At 41.4% G+C, this 18309-nt stretch overlaps 1 protein-coding gene across 1 annotated transcript; it reads left to right on the top strand.

Moving 5' to 3' along the window:
- The first annotated feature begins 9647 nt into the window (after positions 1 to 9647).
- Positions 9648 to 10627, top strand: LOC125560740. Its single transcript, XM_048723073.1, has 2 exons — positions 9648 to 10379; positions 10586 to 10627. Exons 1-2 carry the CDS (start codon positions 9648 to 9650, stop codon positions 10625 to 10627), a joined length of 774 nt encoding a protein of 257 aa, XP_048579030.1.
- The last annotated feature ends 7682 nt before the right edge of the window (positions 10628 to 18309 follow it).

Here is an 18309-nt window from a genome sequence, read left to right as displayed (position 1 = left end):
TCCATAAACTTGCATGGGAGGCGGAAGGGGAGGGGCAGGGGGGGAGCGCCAGGCCCCACCCCCTACTCTGCAAAGCGCCCCCCCCCACATTTCTGAGCGGATGTTTCTTTAAATATATTATATAATATTTTTTTTTAAACCAAAGGGTTTCAAGGGGTATATGCATATATACCTACAACAAATTTTTTGAACAGTTTAAAATCCCCATGTTCTTATAAATAGGATTTGGAACCACCACCCACCCTTCCCCCCTGAAACCACCAACCACCCCTCCCCTGAAACCACTACCCACCCTCCCCCAACTTTCGCCCCCCCCCCCCCCCCCCCCCCACTTATGGGACCACTCCACCGCCCCTGACTTAAACAAAAAAGAGAACAAATATAGAGTAATGGTGATAAATAAGCAGGGGGGTGGGGGGGGGGGGGTGCAGGGGGTACGAACACACCCCCCCCCACACACACACACACACACACAAACAACGGCCGAAGGTCCACTTTCGGTTCTCAATAAACGTGCTATTTGTAGGATGTATCCAAATCCGACAATAAATGTCCCGTGGAGATACTGCAAAGGCATAAAAAAACCTTTTTTTGTTGCTGTTTTTTCGGAGGTGGTCAGATTTTTATCAGAGAACTCCCTTCCCCCCACCCCCAACTTTTTTGGATTTCGCTACCCCCCTCCCCTCCCCCCAAGAAATATCCTGTGTACAGGCCTGATAAGGGACGGGCCATAAGAAAAGTGAAAGGGGGGGAGGGGGTGGGTAAGGTGGGTAAATCCGAATTTATAACTCGGGCCCTAGGCCTTGATTTGACATTTGGGCAAGGGAGAGGTTTGCTTATATGATTCGCCCTTCACACGTCTCTCATAAACTCCGTCAACAGATCAATGTTTTCAAAAAAAAATACCCACCTGTTTGGAGAAGAAGGGATTGGGACATAGGGGCATGTACACTCGTTTATTTCAGACAGGTTTTCGACTGTCACGCTAAGGGGCTTTTCTTATGTGTGAATGCTGGTTTAGTGGCGGATCTCTGGTGTGGTTATTCGGCCGAAGTTTACTGACGCCAAATGATTCCTGATCAAAACAAAACACATCTGCTCAAGTGGGTGCGGTTAGCAGACCATGGGCCAGGATCTACCTCTCTGTGTGGAGAAAGTAGATAAATAAACCAGATTAATACCAATGTACTAACGGATTTTCTCATTTTCTTCCTGGAAATGTTGTTTTGTTCTTCCGTCGCTTGATCTTGAATTTGATTCTGATGGCAACGTAAAACACAAAATACTTGCGCATAACTTAGTGCAGACAAGATCAGTCCTACGGCAACAACGATTGTAACGAATATATAAAGCTGCTTCTTGGCTTAACCGGTTAAACGCCAAATATTTACAAGGACTGACACGCCCAAGTCCCTCCTATCGCGATTCCAACCCGCTTGACAGTGACGACTGATTCATAGCGAAGATGGAGATTGACAAATAGGAATCTTTCTAGCGTAGAAAGGCAAAGGGTTGGAAAGGAGACCCCAGCTAGAACGTTTGAAGACGCTTCTGAAATCTCGAATAGCGGACAGTATACGTCCTCACCGGAAATTCTGAAGGCTATTTTAGCTGAGAAGCTTAATACCAACAGCGAGATCCCTAAACCAAAGTCAGTTATTGCTAGGTTCAGTATTACTAAGTTTGAAGGCGTTCTGAGTGACGGAGTCCTAGCAATGGCCAGCAAGACACTGGCGTTCAGAAGAATAGCAGATAAACCAAAATGCTAGGCAAAACGCGGAGGTAAATATTATTAATTAATTCCTCAACTGCAATAACTGCTGGTGTTATGACATACCCAGGAAAGATAAGACTTGCCCCCAATCTGGTGGTGTTATCAACCTCCATTCTTGACTCTAAGCAGAATGCAATAAACCAAGTTACTCTGGTGCCGCTACACTTTGTGTCGTGTCCTATAGAGTTTCACAGTTTGTCTCCACACCGACCTCGAAATCGTCCTAGCAAAACTACCAAAACCACCAAATTTGCTGTTCTGCTGAGATTCTAACCATGTACTTACTCGTTTGCTGGTTAAGACGAATTTAAAGTGCTCTGTGCTAAGATCAAACTCTTTAATAATAATAATAATAATAATAATAATAATAATAATAATAATAATAATAATAATAATAATAATAATAATAATAATAATAATAATAATAATAATAATAATAATAATAATAATAATAATAATAATAATAATAATAATAATAATAATAATAATAATAATAATAATAATAATAATAATAATAATAATAATAATAGAAACAGGTGAAAAGTGTCAAATTGGAATTTGTCAACTGAAGGATGGTCATCACGCCTTTAATTTTACCGAATTGTACTCGTTCGTGTTCTTATCTACTTCGAATGATGCTTTTGTTTCGAAATAGCCTTCCCAAAATAAGCATCCATTTAAACTGCGGTAACAGCACTAGCTTGCTTGCAGGCGGTACTCGGTGTTATTATTGCGGAAAACCCTCTCCGCTCGGTGATCGGGCGCCATCTTGTATTCTAAGCCACGTGAACACCGAGCGGAGAGGGTTTTCCGCAATAATAACACCGAGAACCGCCTGCAAGCAGGCTACAACAGCACGGAACCGGTGTAGTTGCAGGGATTTATTGTTGTGCTAGTAATTTTACATAATAAGGTTATTTAAAATACAGTTAGTAGACTAGACGAAAATGCATAATAGATCACTATGATTTGAGACTATCCCAAGCATAAACAAAAGACTCATCATTTTACTTTTGGGAATACTTAGATATACCACAATTTAAGATTATTAATGTGGTCATTGGGACCGTTTTGCTTTTGAGTAATATCCCCATACCGATTCAGGTAACTTAAATACTTAACAATCTAGGGCTAAAACCATCCGGCGATTGATTCCGCTAAAACCTCTCAAGAGAGCATTCAAACTTCTGAAGCACCATCTAAGAGATGTAAAACGACGGTTTCCCTTATCATTCACATATGAATTGCACTGAATTTAATGGATTTGCGTGACGTTTTCTACTGTTTTTATTTTCGCCTTTTTGAAGAGACCTATACCCATCAAACAAAATTTCCTCGGCTCCAAGGTTAAAATTGGTCTGGACAAAGACTATATTTAAAGTCCACATCATCTTGAATATTGGCCGGCTCACGTAGCATATCATATCAGAATGTTTTATAGGAATTCTATAGGACTCTATTGTTATTTTTCATTCTATCATATTCTTGTTTTTCATTGCATAACGAAATAAGTAAGTTGCATGAGTTGCGTCTGGGTCCAAATATTTCTCTATCAAAAACGTTGTTCTTTTCTTTGAAATTTAAAGTAGATAAAAAGAAGTAACCAGGTAAAAAATATCTCGAGAGCACATAAACGTCATTAGCTCAATAAAAGCCAATAATTTCAAGATAGCATTCAAAATTTCCCAAGCACCATGACAATGGGTTGAACAAAATATAACGGTTTTCTTCATCGGAGATAAAAAAAAAGGACTGGAAATAGCAATAGTTAACGAATGTTTTCAATTGTTTGCTTTTTTTTCCTTTCTAACATCCCCAAAAATGCTTTTTCTTTGGGGTTTTGATTTTTTCTGGACAAACACCATTCTTTAGTTGTCGAGTATTGCTCGAAAGTTCACAGTGAAAGACTTGCGGAAAACATGGTTTTAACACTTGGGGGGAGGACAGGTGGAAGACACGATGTATTCACCTTATTTTCCATGTGGCGAAGATTCTGTAATGTTTGTTAATACCTTGTCCATATACAGTCATAGCTGACATATATCCGAGATAATGTGGTCGTCAAACTTCAACTGGACACCCTGGCTTCTAGCCCTGTACAGTTTATACCAATTTGTTAGCTGCTGGAGATCGGGAGAACGTCAATTCGTCCCACCTACTGGAATTCGAGGCGGCCATGTTGGAAATGACACCGGACCAACATCCTCACAAGTTTCAGCACGGCTTCAATAAAGTTCCTCCAGCTTAAGATCCATCGGGAAACGCCAGCATAAATAACGGATACCTGAAGAGTTGTTCAAGGAACTAGGAGACTTAGGGATACGGAGAAAGTTAAGATCAAAGCGAAGTGGCAAACGACATAACTGCATGAGCCATATTGGTAACCCTGTGTTGGAAACAACAAACTCGTCAAACTCCACACCTGCAACCTCACCAAGGTGCTCTGCCCCGGATTTGCATAATATTCCTACTGTAATTTCCTATCGCGAGCCACGAGAGCGTCACGCGAAGAATCGAAATCAATCCCGCACACTCACGGCAGTGAAAATCGTAAAGTTTGCAATAGCCCCTAAGGTTATTCCTAAATGTATGGTGCTTAACCCTCGTTCTCTGGCGAAAGTGGATGCGGCACCTGCTTTGTTCGCGGAGCTAAACAGCAATAACATCGACATTTGTTTTGTTTCGGAATCGTGGCTCAACAAGGAAATTTTGTCTCACATGATTTGCCCTGATGGCTACCTGATGGTCAGAAAAGATCGACCTGGGATGCGGATGGGAGGAGGAGTTGCTATTATATGTAGAAATAACTGGAAGATTGAAGTGTCAAGGCCACGGATGATTTTGAGTCCATTTGGTGTAAAATAACAACTCCAAATTCAGTATATTATGTGGCCAGTGTGTACCATCCTCCTGATCCTATCTATTAGCCTAAAGACTTACTGGACTTTCTATCTGACACCTGTGATGAAGTCCTGCTTGCTGATCCAGATGCTAAGATAGCCATCGCAGGCGATATCAACCAGCTGGATATAAAGAATCTGATGCAGCATCATGGGCTACATCAAAAGGTTAATGTACCGACCAGAGGGGATAAATTACTCGATGTCTTTCTGACTAATCCTCCACTTCTCTGGAAGACTGGTAGAGTACACAAAGGCCTGGTGAGATCGGACCACTTAGTTGTCACCGTTCCACCCACAATCCCCACCAAACCTCAGATTAGATATGTTACTTTCCGTGATACTAGAGACCATCGAAAACTAGCTCTAGAAGCTAGACTAAATGTTTTCGACTGGAGACCTATTAACAATCTTGCTAACCTAGAGGGGAGTGTGGAGCTGCTAAATGCGAGCCTGTGGTCGATGTTCAGCTAATCATGTTTTCCGCTCATTAGGGTCAAAGTCTCATCCAGAGACCCACCTTACATGTCCCCCCTGGTTAAGCATCTTTGTAACATCAAAAACAGAATCGCGCATAAAGGAACCCGTGCTGAGATCCTGAGGCGCCAAGAATGTATCAACATTCTCATTCGGAGAAATCAGGTGGAAGCTGTTCATAAGGAACACAAATGTGGTTCGAAAGAATGGTGGGAGACAGCCAATAGAATAACTGGCCGGAAGACAAAGGGAACGCCCATCAGCTCGGTGATTCCACCCGACATCATCAACTCACATTTTCAAGCCACCAATACTGATAAGGCATATGTTGTCCCCGTGCGCCGGGAGATAACTGAAGGCACCCGAACCCCAACAGTGTGTGAGAGCGATGCAATGAGTTTTTTATCGGATCAGAAAATAACTGCCTCAGGGCCTAATTAATTTCCGTACTGGCTCTAGCGCGACTTTTCTCACCATCTTGCACCTGTTGTCACAAATGTCTTCAACTGTTCACTCAAACAACAAACTGTCCCAATGGCTTGGAAGTTAGCGAACATCTCGCCCATCCCTAAGGAATCTCCTCTGACAGAGTGTAGTCAACTCAGACCAATCTCACTGACTAATATCATCGTGAGGATTTTCGAGCGTATTGTCTGCAGAAACGAACACTGTTTCACTCTTAAGTCGGAAATTGGCCCTGACCAATTTGCCTACAAGGAAGGCCATAACACGACAATGGCCCTGATCAAATGCCAACACTTTTGGCTCAAGCAGTTAGACAACGATGCAGATTTTGTTAGAGCCTTGTCATTCGATTTTAGCAAGGCCTTCGACACTGTCCCTCAACATATTCTCTGTAATAAGCTGGCAAAATACGACATCAACCCTTACATCAAGAACTGGATAACGAGCTTCCTGTGCGATCGCCAGCAGCGAGTTGTGGTTGATGGGATGGCTACCAGTTCCCTTGGAATCAGCAGAGGAGTCCCCCAAGGGACGGTGCTAGGACCGTTGCTATTCTCTATTATGGTAAATGACATTCAGCCCGCTAGCGCCAACTCCCTATTGATTAAATATGCGGATGATATCACAATAAGTACTCCTGTGATATCTGGCTCAGACACGATTGATTCCTCGCTGGAGGAAGTTTCCAACATCAAGCGCTAGGCGGTGGAGAACCGAATGGAGTTGAACATGAAAAAGACTTTCGAGATGGTAGTAAAAGGTAAAACTAGGAAGCCTATTCCAGAGTCCATTGAGGGTATCGTTAGAAAGAATGGAATGAAACTGTTAGGGATCACGATCCATGAGGATCCATGTAACTGGGAAAATCAATTTGAAAACATCGAAAGCTAGTTCCCGATTGTATATTCTTAGGGTCTGTAAGTACTATGGATACTCATCACATTACCTCACGGTGCTTTTTAATAGTCTTATAATGTCACTTTTTACCTACGCAATGGAGGTCTGGGCCTCTGCCCACCATACTAAGTATCTCTCACGTTTAGATAAGTTTTGCAAAACAGCTTTTCGTTATGGTTACACTAGCGAGTATTTTTCCATTGCTGATTTCATCTCTGAGAGAGACAGACGTCTCTGGGTCAAGATTACTGGGAACAGCAACCACCCACTCCACGATTTACTGCCCCCTCAAAGGAATAGGTGTCTGAGAGCTAAAGGCCATAACTACATTCTGCCTCGTGTACATACTGAGCGCCTTAAGCGTTGTTTTATAAACAGATGCCTTTTCAATTTTGTAAAGACCTAATCCGGTACATAGATTTCTAATGTAGTATATAGTAATGTTTATGAATTTACAAATAATAGTTTTAGTATTTTTTCACTAGAATTGTAAAGTTACACTGTAACTATTGTTTTAATATCCATCCATCCACCCACCCACCCTCTGCTATAAGGGGGGAAGGGGAGGGTAAATATTTCTCAAATCTGTTGTTAAAAATGTCACTAGATTTTCTAGATGACGTTTTAAAGCTAATATTATGTATTTATCATTACTATGAGTAGTAATTCATGCATGCAAATACTTTTTTTTGTAATAATTCCATATTTTTTTGGCAAAATTCATAAGAATCCAAGATGGTGGATCCAAGATGGTGGATCCAAAAGATGGAGGACCCAAGATGGCGGACATTCTTACTTTGATTATAAACGTTTTTATGGCCTTTTTGCATTGTAAAGCCGTAAAAAGGTTACTTCTGGATTATCCGAATGGTGCAAGGTGATTTTAACCTGATATTTGACAATTTAGGCAATATTTGAAAGAATAGCTAAAAATCGTATTCATTACGTCATTGTGACGTCATTATTGATTCGACCACACCTAAAATAGGGCGTGACGATTTTTTAGCATAAGCGGTTCACGCCCCCCCTCCCCTCCAGTCACAGACAGCTAAAAAAAGCCCAGTCTGAATGGGGTTAAATCTGCGCTCGGAGTATATTTGAGAATACTTGACTCTTTTTGCCGTGGTCTCGAGTAAATTTTCTATTATACATATAGATAGCTGTAGAAAGCTGCTTGGCTTTTAGGAAAATGTTTGATAGTAATTTAAAGGATTCTTATTGATTTTAAAAAACACTGAACCATCACCAGTCATCGTCCGTCATATCACAATAAAAAAATGACTGATGAAGGGAGGGAAGGAGATTTGTAAGTGACCCATTGTGGTTTTATCGTGTTTTGCACATCTAAACCTAGGGGTACTCTGGTAAAAAAAAAAAAAATAGAAGGATACCAAGCTATTAACATAACAATTTGTGGATTTACTGCTATAAGCAATGAGCATTGAAAAATTTTAAAGTACCTTATGAATATCTAGTTTTAGAAATTGTTTGCTTTATGCGAGCAAGTAAATTTAATTGTTTATAAGAATGCTTCCAAGAGTATATTTTATAAGAAACCATACAATCGAACCAAATGTTTTTTACTCTTTAATGTCAAGTGTCTCGAGAAAAAGGCCATACTGTTGGTTCACATCAACCATTTGGAACCTATTTGGAACACTTTTAAGAAATAATAAAAACTAGACCCTGCGCACAGGGTTGACTGGGATACCTGGAGGGGGGAATGTTGGGGTTCCTGTGTTGCAAAACTGGCGGCCATTTTGAAAAAGTTTGTCTCTGTCATCAGTGATGGTGTACTTGTGCAGAGAATAAGTCTAAATCTCCTATTGGATAGACTACATAAGAATTCAGGGACTCATGCCAGAAATAGGTCAATGGTACAAACAATGTATTGAAGGACTCCTGAACAAGCCTGTTAGATTAACACTGTTAGATTATATAAAGTGCATTTACTTAAATGAATAAACAATCATTTGTTGCATTATTAACCATACCTAAGTATTACTCTACTGGTTTGTGACATTGTTAACAAATGACACATCACTGGATTCATTTAAAGGGTCTAATCTTTGTTCTTTTCCTCCATCACATGAAGCTTTCACTGTGTAATTAGAACATTACTTCAGTAAGTTAGCTACATGGCGCAAAAACACTACGACAACGCATAAGTTAAACTTCTAGTTTTTTAATGCAAATATTAACGAGAAAACATATAATGACATTCAATGAGGGATAGAGGTTTGATTTTAGAAAAGAAAAGCTTATCGAAAGGAAACAACACGTGAAAAACTAAACAGAAGCCTTTATGAAAAAACACAAAATGGCGATTTATATATAGTAGACAGTTCACATCAGCTGATTCAAATATCTACTTCCGAATAGACCAAGCAAATTGAGGTAAATACCTTTAGCTCATTCTTGAGTGTTCAGGTCACAAATAAGGTCTTGAGACTTGATTTAAACCCACATTGTCACCAGTTCACTTCCGGAGATCCGACGGAAACCTCGACCGTTAAAAGACAAAAGAATCTATTAGAATCCGAGATATTTACATGCCATCCGCTCTAAATTATCAATCACATCCTCGAAGAAACTTGCAATAGACAAACCGCTTTCAATATTTTGAAATATTTTTCGCGTTTTCTGTTAAAAATCATCGGAGATTGTGTTACGTAATCGACCGGAAGTAAACTAGTGACAATGCGGCTTTAACTGCAAGTTTGAAGTTTACACGGGTCTCAACGCGACGTTAATGTACAACACAGCGAAATTTTCCGTAATCATTCCGAGTTTAACACGACTTTCCACAATAACTTGATAGAAAATAAGCTATGGTGTAGTATTTATGTTACGTTAAGAACCTTGAACATTGAATGCCCCCGTGCTCAGACTTAACCTCTAACAGAGGGGTGAATGTAGTATTTATGTATGTTAAAAACCTTGAACATTACGTGTTGGGCTGCCTGTGTTATGTTTATTGTTGTACAGCGGTTTTACCCCATAGAATCTCTAGGGGCAGCCATCTTGCTTAGTTTTCGGTTTAGTTTTACAAGCTGTAGATTTATGTTGATTAAAGCCTCAGTTTAGAGGCATACCTTCTACTACAATTTAATCAACATATTTTCTGAAGTCCCATGGATAAAGTACTGCGTCCTGAACGCCTAGAAACCGATCCAAATAGCAGCACGGCCCAGAAGGAATGGCTCCATTGGAAAAGGACCTTCGAGAATTTCGTACAAGTTCTACCTCAGACGGGCCTGGACAAGTTGACCGTTTTAACTAACTTTGTTTCTCCAACACTCTTCCAACACATCGAAGATTGTACGGAATACGATGCAGCAATTGAGGCGCTACAAGCCCTTTATGTTAGACCACGGAATGAGATCTTCGCTCGCCATCTACTTGCAACGAGACGCCAGCAACCATCGGAAAGCTTAGATGAGTACTTGCAAGCTCTGAAAACACTGAGTAAGGACTGTGATTTTAAGAGTGTAACCGCAGCGCAGTACAGCGAAGAGAGCATACGGGATGCGTTTATTACAGGTCTGCAATCCAACACAATCAGGCAACGATTGTTGGAGAACAAAACACTTGATCTAAAGACCATGTTTGACCAGGCTCGAGCTCTGGAGTCAGCTATGAGGAGTTCAGAATCATATGGAGCACCACAGATACCTATAAATGCAGCACTACCTTGTAACAGCACCTCATTGTCAGCAGAACAGCCTGACGAGTCTACTGTAGCTACAATGAAACCCGATAAAGCTACTTGCTTTTTCTGTGGAAACAAGAAACACCCTCGACCGAAGTGTCCTGCCCTGGAGGCTATTTGCAACAAGTGTCAAAAGAAATGCCATTTTGCTAAAGTTTGTAAAGGAAAGGCGGTTCCAAAAGAAAGAGTTTCGCCAGCAACTTGGTCCCCGACACTCGCCACATTGACAGCTAACCCACCAAAATCCCTCTCTAAATCATGTGGTGTCGTCAATATCCAAGGATTGCAAGGCAAGGGGCCCTTGAAATCAATCAAGGCCCTGTTTGACAGTGGGAGTAGTGAAAGCTATATCCATCCCAGTCTAGTAGAGCAAGCAAGTCTGACAGTCCAGCCCTCATCTAGTACCGTATCCATGGCAACCTCCTCGACAGGCGCCATCAAGGTTAGTGGTACTTGCACAGTTGATCTTACCTACCAAGGACGGAGATATGAAGGCCTCAAGTTTTCTGTACTCCCTGGGCTATGTGCAGACCTCATATTAGGAGTAGACTTTCAGTCAAAGCACGAAAGTGTCATCTTCCAGTACAAGGGCTCCGAACCGCCCCTCTCCGTCTGTAGCTTCAGCACTCTGAATGTAGACCCGCCTGAGCCATTTGCAAACCTGACAGCAGACTGTCATCCTATTGCCACAAAGTCACGCCGCTACAGCCAAGAAGATTCCACGTTCATTGATGAAGAAGTTAAGAGGCTGCTTAATGAAGGAATAATTGAGCCCAGTCGCTCTCCATGGCGAGCACAAGTTGTAGTAACCAAGGATGAGAATCACAAGAAGAGGCTAGTAATTGATTACTCACAGACCATCAACAGGTTTACCCTCCTCGACGCATTCCCATTACCACGAATAACCGACTTGGTTAACCAGATCGCCCAGTACAAAGTCTTCAGCACTATTGATCTACGCAGTGCTTATCATCAGATCCCTCTCAAAGATGAGGATAAACCGTACACAGCATTCGAAGCTAGAGGTAACCTGTATCAGTTTAGCCGACTCCCATTCGGCGTCACCAACGGGGTGGCCTGCTTCCAGAGAGAGATGACTAATTTTGTGGAAGAGAACAATCTCAAGGCGGTCTTCCCTTATCTCGACAACATCACAATCTGTGGGAAAGACCAAGAAGAGCATGATTCCAACCTTCAGAGTTTCCTTGAAGCTGCTAAGAGCAAGAACATCTGCTATAACAACGACAAGAGCATCTTCTCCACCAGGAGTCTTCCTATCCTTGGATATGTGGTTGAGGAAGGGAATATCAGTCCAGACCCAGAACGTCTACGCCCTTTGCGAGAGCTACCCGTTCCAAGTGACTCAAAGTCTCTGAACAGATGCCTCGGATTGTTTTCCTACTACTCACAATGGATACCCGCATACTCGGATCGAATCAAGCCAATAACCTCCTGCAAGGTTTTTCCATTACCCGAGCCCGCTGTCGCGGCCTTTGAGAGTATCAAGAAGACGGTGGAGGAAGCTTTTGTTAGTGCAATCGATGAAAGCATTCCATTTGAAGTTGAGACGGATGCTTCAGAGGTGGCATTAGCTGCCACTCTCAGCCAAAATGGGAGGCCAGTTGCATTCTTCTCAAGAGCCTTACAGGGCAGCGAGCTCAAGCACGCCTCAGTTGAGAAAGAGGCACAAGCGATTGTAGAAGCTGTCCGACACTGGAGGCACTTCCTAACAGGGAGGCACTTCACTCTTAAAACAGACCAGAAATCAGTATCTTACATGTTTGACCAGTGCCACAAAGGGAAGATCAAGAATGATAAGATCATGCGGTGGAAGATCGAACTCTCCTGCTATAGTTTCGATATCATTTACCGTCCTGGTAAAGAGAACATTCCACCCGACACTCTGTCCAGAGCTACTTGCGCCACGTTGAGTGAAGATCCCCTCTACCAGCTCCACGAGTCACTCTGTCATCCAGGGGTCACCCGACTCAACCACTTCGTACGCACCAAGAACCTCCCTTATTCCCTTGAGGAGATCAAGAGCATGACAAGTAAGTGTCCAGTTTGTTGTGAATGCAAACCACAGTTTCATCAACCTCCCAAAGTTCCTCTCATTAAGGCTACTCAACCTTTCGAGAGGATAAACATTGATTTCAAGGGCCCCTTGCCAAGTAACAATGGCAACAAGTTCTTCCTCAATGTGGTTGATGAATATTCAAGATTCCCTTTTGTCTTCCCTTGTCCTGATGTGTCTACACCAACAGTGATCAAGTGTCTTACCTCCTTGTTTACGATGTTCGGTATGCCAGCCTATGTACATTCGGACAGGGGCTCCTCCTTGATCAGCCAGGAACTGCGAGACTTCCTGAATGAAAAAGGGGTAGCCACAAGCAGGACAACTGCTTACAATCCCGAAGGCAATGGGCAAGTGGAGAGGTATAATGGAGTGGTATGGAAGGCAATTTCAGCATCCCTGAAGTCTAAGAATCTGCCAGTAAAGCGCTGGCAAGAAGTCCTCCCTGATGTTCTACACTCCATTCGTTCTCTGTTGTGCACGGCTACCAATGAGACACCCCATGAGCGATTCTTCGGTTTTCCCAGGCGATCCTCTTCCGGATCTTCCATCCCAACATGGATGAGTGAGCCTGGACCGGTCCTACTCAAGCGTCACGTCCGTGCAAGCAAGACAGATCCGTTAGTTGATGAGGTGGAATTGCTTCAGGCGAATCCTCACTACGCCCATGTGCGCTATCCAGACGGCCGAGAAACAACAGTCTCTACCAAGCATCTTGCCCCCAAAGGTGAAGTACCAACAATGTACCCACTCCCTCAAGTTAAGCCTACTGTTCCAGGAGAGCATCACCCTGCTACTGGTAGTTCCCCACCTTCCTCGGAGATAGAAGTGGAGATAGGTGTGGGCGAAGAAGTGCAACAGGTCAGTACAGGTCTTGATGGGCAGCCTCCCTTGCGACGTTCGGAGAGGACCCGACGTCCAGTGGACAGACTTAACCTCTAACCGAGGGGTGAATGTAGTATTTATGTTACGTTAAGAACCTTGAACATTGAATGCCCCCGTGCTCAGACTTAACCTCTAACAGAGGGGTGAATGTAGTATTTATGTATGTTAAAAACCTTGAACATTACGTGTTGGGCTGCCTGTGTTATGTTTATTGTTGTACAGCGGTTTTACCCCATAGAATCTCTAGGGGCAGCCATCTTGCTTAGTTTTCGGTTTAGTTTTACAAGCTGTAGATTTATGTTGATTAAAGCCTCAGTTTAGAGGCATACCTTCTACTACATATGGTGAAATTTACAGTAATAGAATCGCGAATCTGGCATTTTCCACTGCACAAATAACCACAGGTAGCCCAGGCAATGGTTGCTTGTTCGTAGCTCGGAATTCGGCTGTTCTGAGAGGGGACGAGTAAAGCGTTTTTTTGTGTGAAATGTTGTCAATAAAATTGCCTTAGAACTTAAAACATCCCTTGTGGTTGTCAAATTCACGTGTAATACACGATTTTGGGGGTGGGTTCTTAACGGGATTTATGACTTCTCTCCCCCTACTAAGAAAAGAAACAAGTTTGGAGGCGCCATTTTCGGTAGCACTCAAATACCGTCGAAATTCGAGAGGAAAAAACAACAAACAAAATATTTTTATCTCGCAGACCTATGCCAGGGTACACTTACATTCGATATGTGGCAAAACATCCGAGCTAAACTATTTTCCCTGGCCGCTAGCCGTATTTTAAAACGAGAAAGTAGCCACAAGCATCCTTTTCCGACGCCGTTGTACGATTAGTTACGCTTGACCGCGCTGGAAGGAGCACAGGTAGCCCAGGCAATGGTTGCTTGTTCGTAGCTCGGAACTCGGCTGATCTGAGAGGGGACGAGTAAAGCGTTTTTTGTAGAATGTTGTCAAAAAAATTAAGGCATGTTCTAAGTTTCAAGGCAATTTTATTAACAACATTCTACAAAAAACGCTTTACTCGTCTCTCTACGAACAAGCAACCGTTGACTGGGCTACCTGTGAAATAACATGGATCTGAGAGGTGGAATTACAAAATCCAAGATGGCGACCATGACAGAGTTTGCAGCGTAGAGCTGTGCATTCCTTTGTCATTTGTCATGACAAATGGCGGAAAATGGCGTCGCATGGAATCGAGAACGCCGGACAGTGGCTTATGCAAATGAGCATCTGTTCCGTAGACTGTTTTTGCCGCCATCTGCATTTTGCTTCTCATGCATCCGCGCAAAGCAGGCTGACTTCAAGCATGTGACCAGAAACGCCCGCGAGCCCAGTTTGTCCCTTGAAGCCCGCTTTTTATTGATTAGAGGTGCTGTCTCTACTCGCCTGGATGCATCATGGGAGTGATTTTTGTTATGCGGACGATATCGGTTCATTTTTCAAGAATGACCAGGTGTGTTATTACACATTTATCGCAACTCCCTTGTTACCATTTACCGTCATGTGACAACCACTGGTGACAACCACTCGTGACAAAACCTCTCGTGTGACAGCTACTATTTGAAGACCGTTCGTGACAATAATTTTCTTCCATTACACATAGGCTTTTTCTCAATCGCTTATTAGATACAAACGTACAATTTAACTCAATACTTTAGCACTATAAAAAATAGCGTAATTATTAATTTGCTTCATTGTTACACAATTATAAGTTTGTTATCGGCATTTATCAGCAGCTTAGATTTTTCGAAGCAGGAAAAAATGTCATACCATAAACATGAAAAGTATTTGTGTAATTGAATCCTTAGATCAAATCTTTATACGCAACTTCGTGTCCAATTCTATATTCTGAGAAACATGAAAGTAAATGTTCATTTCATACTATTTCATTACGGTTACCTAAGTCACTTGGTAACGAGATTTCAGACTTCGAGGGGAAATAAAAAAAATTCTTAAAAATAGTAATGTTTTTTTTTTGTAAAAAAAAAAAAAAAACAACAACAACTAAAACTCGCTGCGGGTTAAAACTCCACGGGTTTCTTTGGTATTCTGTTTAGTATCGCGGTGTTATTTATATGCATTTAGGGCGCCTGTCAGGGAATGCGGCGCTTATTCATTCATACTAAGATATGGTGGGGGGTGCTAGAAAATTTACTTCTAATGAGGCTGTCAATACATACTACAGTGTATTGCCCCAATTACGGACAGTTTTTGCATTTAGCACCATAACTTTATAGCAATAAATGGAACACTTTTGATTTATTAGCCAGTAACAAGATTAGACGTTAACCTAGAAAAATACTTATAATATATATACATATTTTTTTCAAGTTTAGGGCGCCGTATTCGAAAAGTATGTGTCACTGATTTGCCCTAATCCCGGTCTTGGTAAGATCTTTCATCCACGTTAATTACATTGAGATCGCTTTATTTTCCTGGAAGAAATTAATAAAATACCACTCGTGACAATTGGCTTTTATTCGATAGCAATTGATCCTAATCAAACCAAACTCATATAGATGATGGGTCTTAGTAAGGTCTCTCATCCATGTAAATTTTTTTGAGATCGCACCATTTTCCAGGAAATAATTAACAGAATACCACTCGTGACAATTGGCTTTAATTCGATAGCAATTGATCCGAATCAAACCAAACTCATACAGATGAAGAATCTTAGTAAGATCTTTCATACATATTAATTACATTGAGATCGCACCAATTTCTAGGAAGAAATTAACAGAATACCTCTCGTGACAATTGGCTTTAATTCAATAGCAATTGATCTTAATCAAACCAAACTCATGCAGATGAAGGGTCTTAGTAAGGTCTCTCATCCATGTTAGTTACATTGAGATCGCACCAATTTCTAGGAAGAAATTAACAGAATACCACTCGTGACAATTGGCTTTAATTCGATAGCAATTGATCCGAATCAAACCAAACTCATGCAGATGAAGGGTCTTAGTAAGGTCTCTCATTCATGGCAATTACATTGAGATCGCACCAATTTCCAGGAAGAAATTATCAGAATACCACTCGTGACAATTGGCTTTAATTCGATAGCAATTGATCCGAATCAAACCAAACTCATGCAGATGAAGGGTCTTAGTAAGGTCTCTCATTCATGGTAATTACATTGAGATCGCACCAATTTCCAGGAAGAAATTATCAGAATACCACTCGTGACAATTGGCTTTAATTCGATAGCAATTGATCCGAATCAAACCAAACTCATACAGATGAAGGGTCTTATGCTGTGTTTACACTTGAGCGTCCAACCTAGTCTGAGTAACTACGAAACCCAGGTTAGACTTATAGTGGGTGTGAACACGCTCCAAATAGCCACTTATGTGCCGGCAATTACAAAGGATCCTCAACCTAGGTTCGGTTGAGCTCAACCGAACCAGGAGGCATGGTTGAGCGTACTCAACCGAGGTTACAGGCAAATCTGTTGACAGTTTTTGTCAGCTATCGCATACCGATGTCAGTCAGATTACCACATGTTTTTGAGATCCGCGCATTTTGCTGGACATTTTACACAATACTTTACAACAAACTAGTTTCCAAGTCAAGGGAATGCGAATCCCTAACGTACAAGCGCTAACAATAAAAACAAAAACGACAAACATCAGAGAAAACATCAGGCAACGTGATCCCTAAAAGATCATTTTGAATTATAGTGAATCTTGAAACGAAAGCCACCACAGAATAACAAGAACGTCCAGAAAAACCTCAATAATCGCAGCAGCAATTTGACCTCAGAATTCAAATTGATAACACCGGCGCTGTTCCAGCTGAATGATCAACCGAGGTTAAGTTTTCAAGTGTAAACGCATTTTTCCTAACCGGGGTTCAGTTAACCACAAACTGAACCTAGGTTGACGCTCAAGTGTAAACACAGCATTAGTAAGGTCTCTCATCCATGTTAATTGCATTGAGATCGCACCATTTTCCAGGAAATAATTAACAGAATACCGCTCGTGACAAGTGGCTTTAATTCGATAGCAATTGATCCGAATCAAACCAAACTCATACAGATGAAGGGTCTTAGCAAGGTCTCTAATCCATCTTAATTATATTGAGATCGCACCAGTTTCCAGGAAATAATTAAAAGAATACAACTCGTGACAATTGGCTTTTATTCAATAGCAATTGATCCGAATCAAACCAAACTCATATAGATAAAGGGCCTTAGTAAGATCTTTCATCGACATTAACTACATTGAGATCGCACCAATTTCCAGGAAGAAATTAACAGAATACCACTCGTGACAATTAGCTTTAATTCGATAGAAATTGATCCGAATCAAACTACACTCATACAGATGAAGGGTCTTAGTAAGATCTTTCATCCACATCAATTACATTGAGATCGCACCAATTTCCAGGAAGAAATTAACAGAATACCACTCGTGACAATTGGCTTTAATTCGTTAGCAATTTATCCGAATCAAACCAAACTCATACAGATGAAGGGTCTTAGTAAGATCTTTCATCCACATTAATTACATTAAGATCGCACCAATTTCCAGGAAGAAATTAACAGAATACCACTCGTGATAATTGGCTTTAATTCGATACCAATTGATCGGAATCAAACCAAACTCATACAGTTTCGCAAAGTTGTTTACATTTTTTAGGCGCACGGTGACAGCTAAATGTCAAATCATTTGACAGAAAATAAACCTGATTGGTTGGTAGGGAATCCCATAAAATGATGTTAGCCGTGATTGGCTAACTTCTTATCGGGAAGTGGAATGGTTTCCTCAAGTGATGAAAAATCACTACAACTCGACACAACTTGAAAATGGCGAGATTTAACCGGAAAAAAGGCACCAAATTGGATATTTCAATTCGGCTAATTCAAGATGAATAGTTGATCTTTAAATTCAGCTAAAAATATTAAAGAAAAACATCGTTTTGGGTATCAATTTTCGCATTAAAAGTAATTCCCGGTAAATTAACGGGAGCTCTTGAGCCATAGCAAAGGAGCCAACGGATCGACACTCCTTTGTCTCTCGTGGGAGCGAGTTCCAGAGTTTCCAGAGCACTCGAATGTTCTCTTTCCATAATTATGTTTTATCCTCGGTAACACGAGATCGTTCTTTGCTTGGCGAGT

This window comes from Nematostella vectensis, chromosome 15, assembly GCF_932526225.1.
Source record: "Nematostella vectensis chromosome 15, jaNemVect1.1, whole genome shotgun sequence".
NCBI lineage: Eukaryota > Metazoa > Cnidaria > Anthozoa > Actiniaria > Edwardsiidae > Nematostella > Nematostella vectensis.
Note: the sequence above shows the minus strand (reverse complement) of the source record. Positions and strands in the feature narration are given on the sequence as shown.

Excerpts from the sequence above, each read along its gene's own strand:
- LOC125560740 (XM_048723073.1), top strand. The coding sequence starts at position 9,648 with ATGGATAAAGTACTGCGTCCTGAACGCCTAGAAACCGATCCAAATAGC. Across the intron at positions 10,380-10,585 it reads AGAAATGCCATTTTGCTAAA|TCTAGTAGAGCAAGCAAGTC; the intron begins GTTTGTAAAGGA and ends TATCCATCCCAG.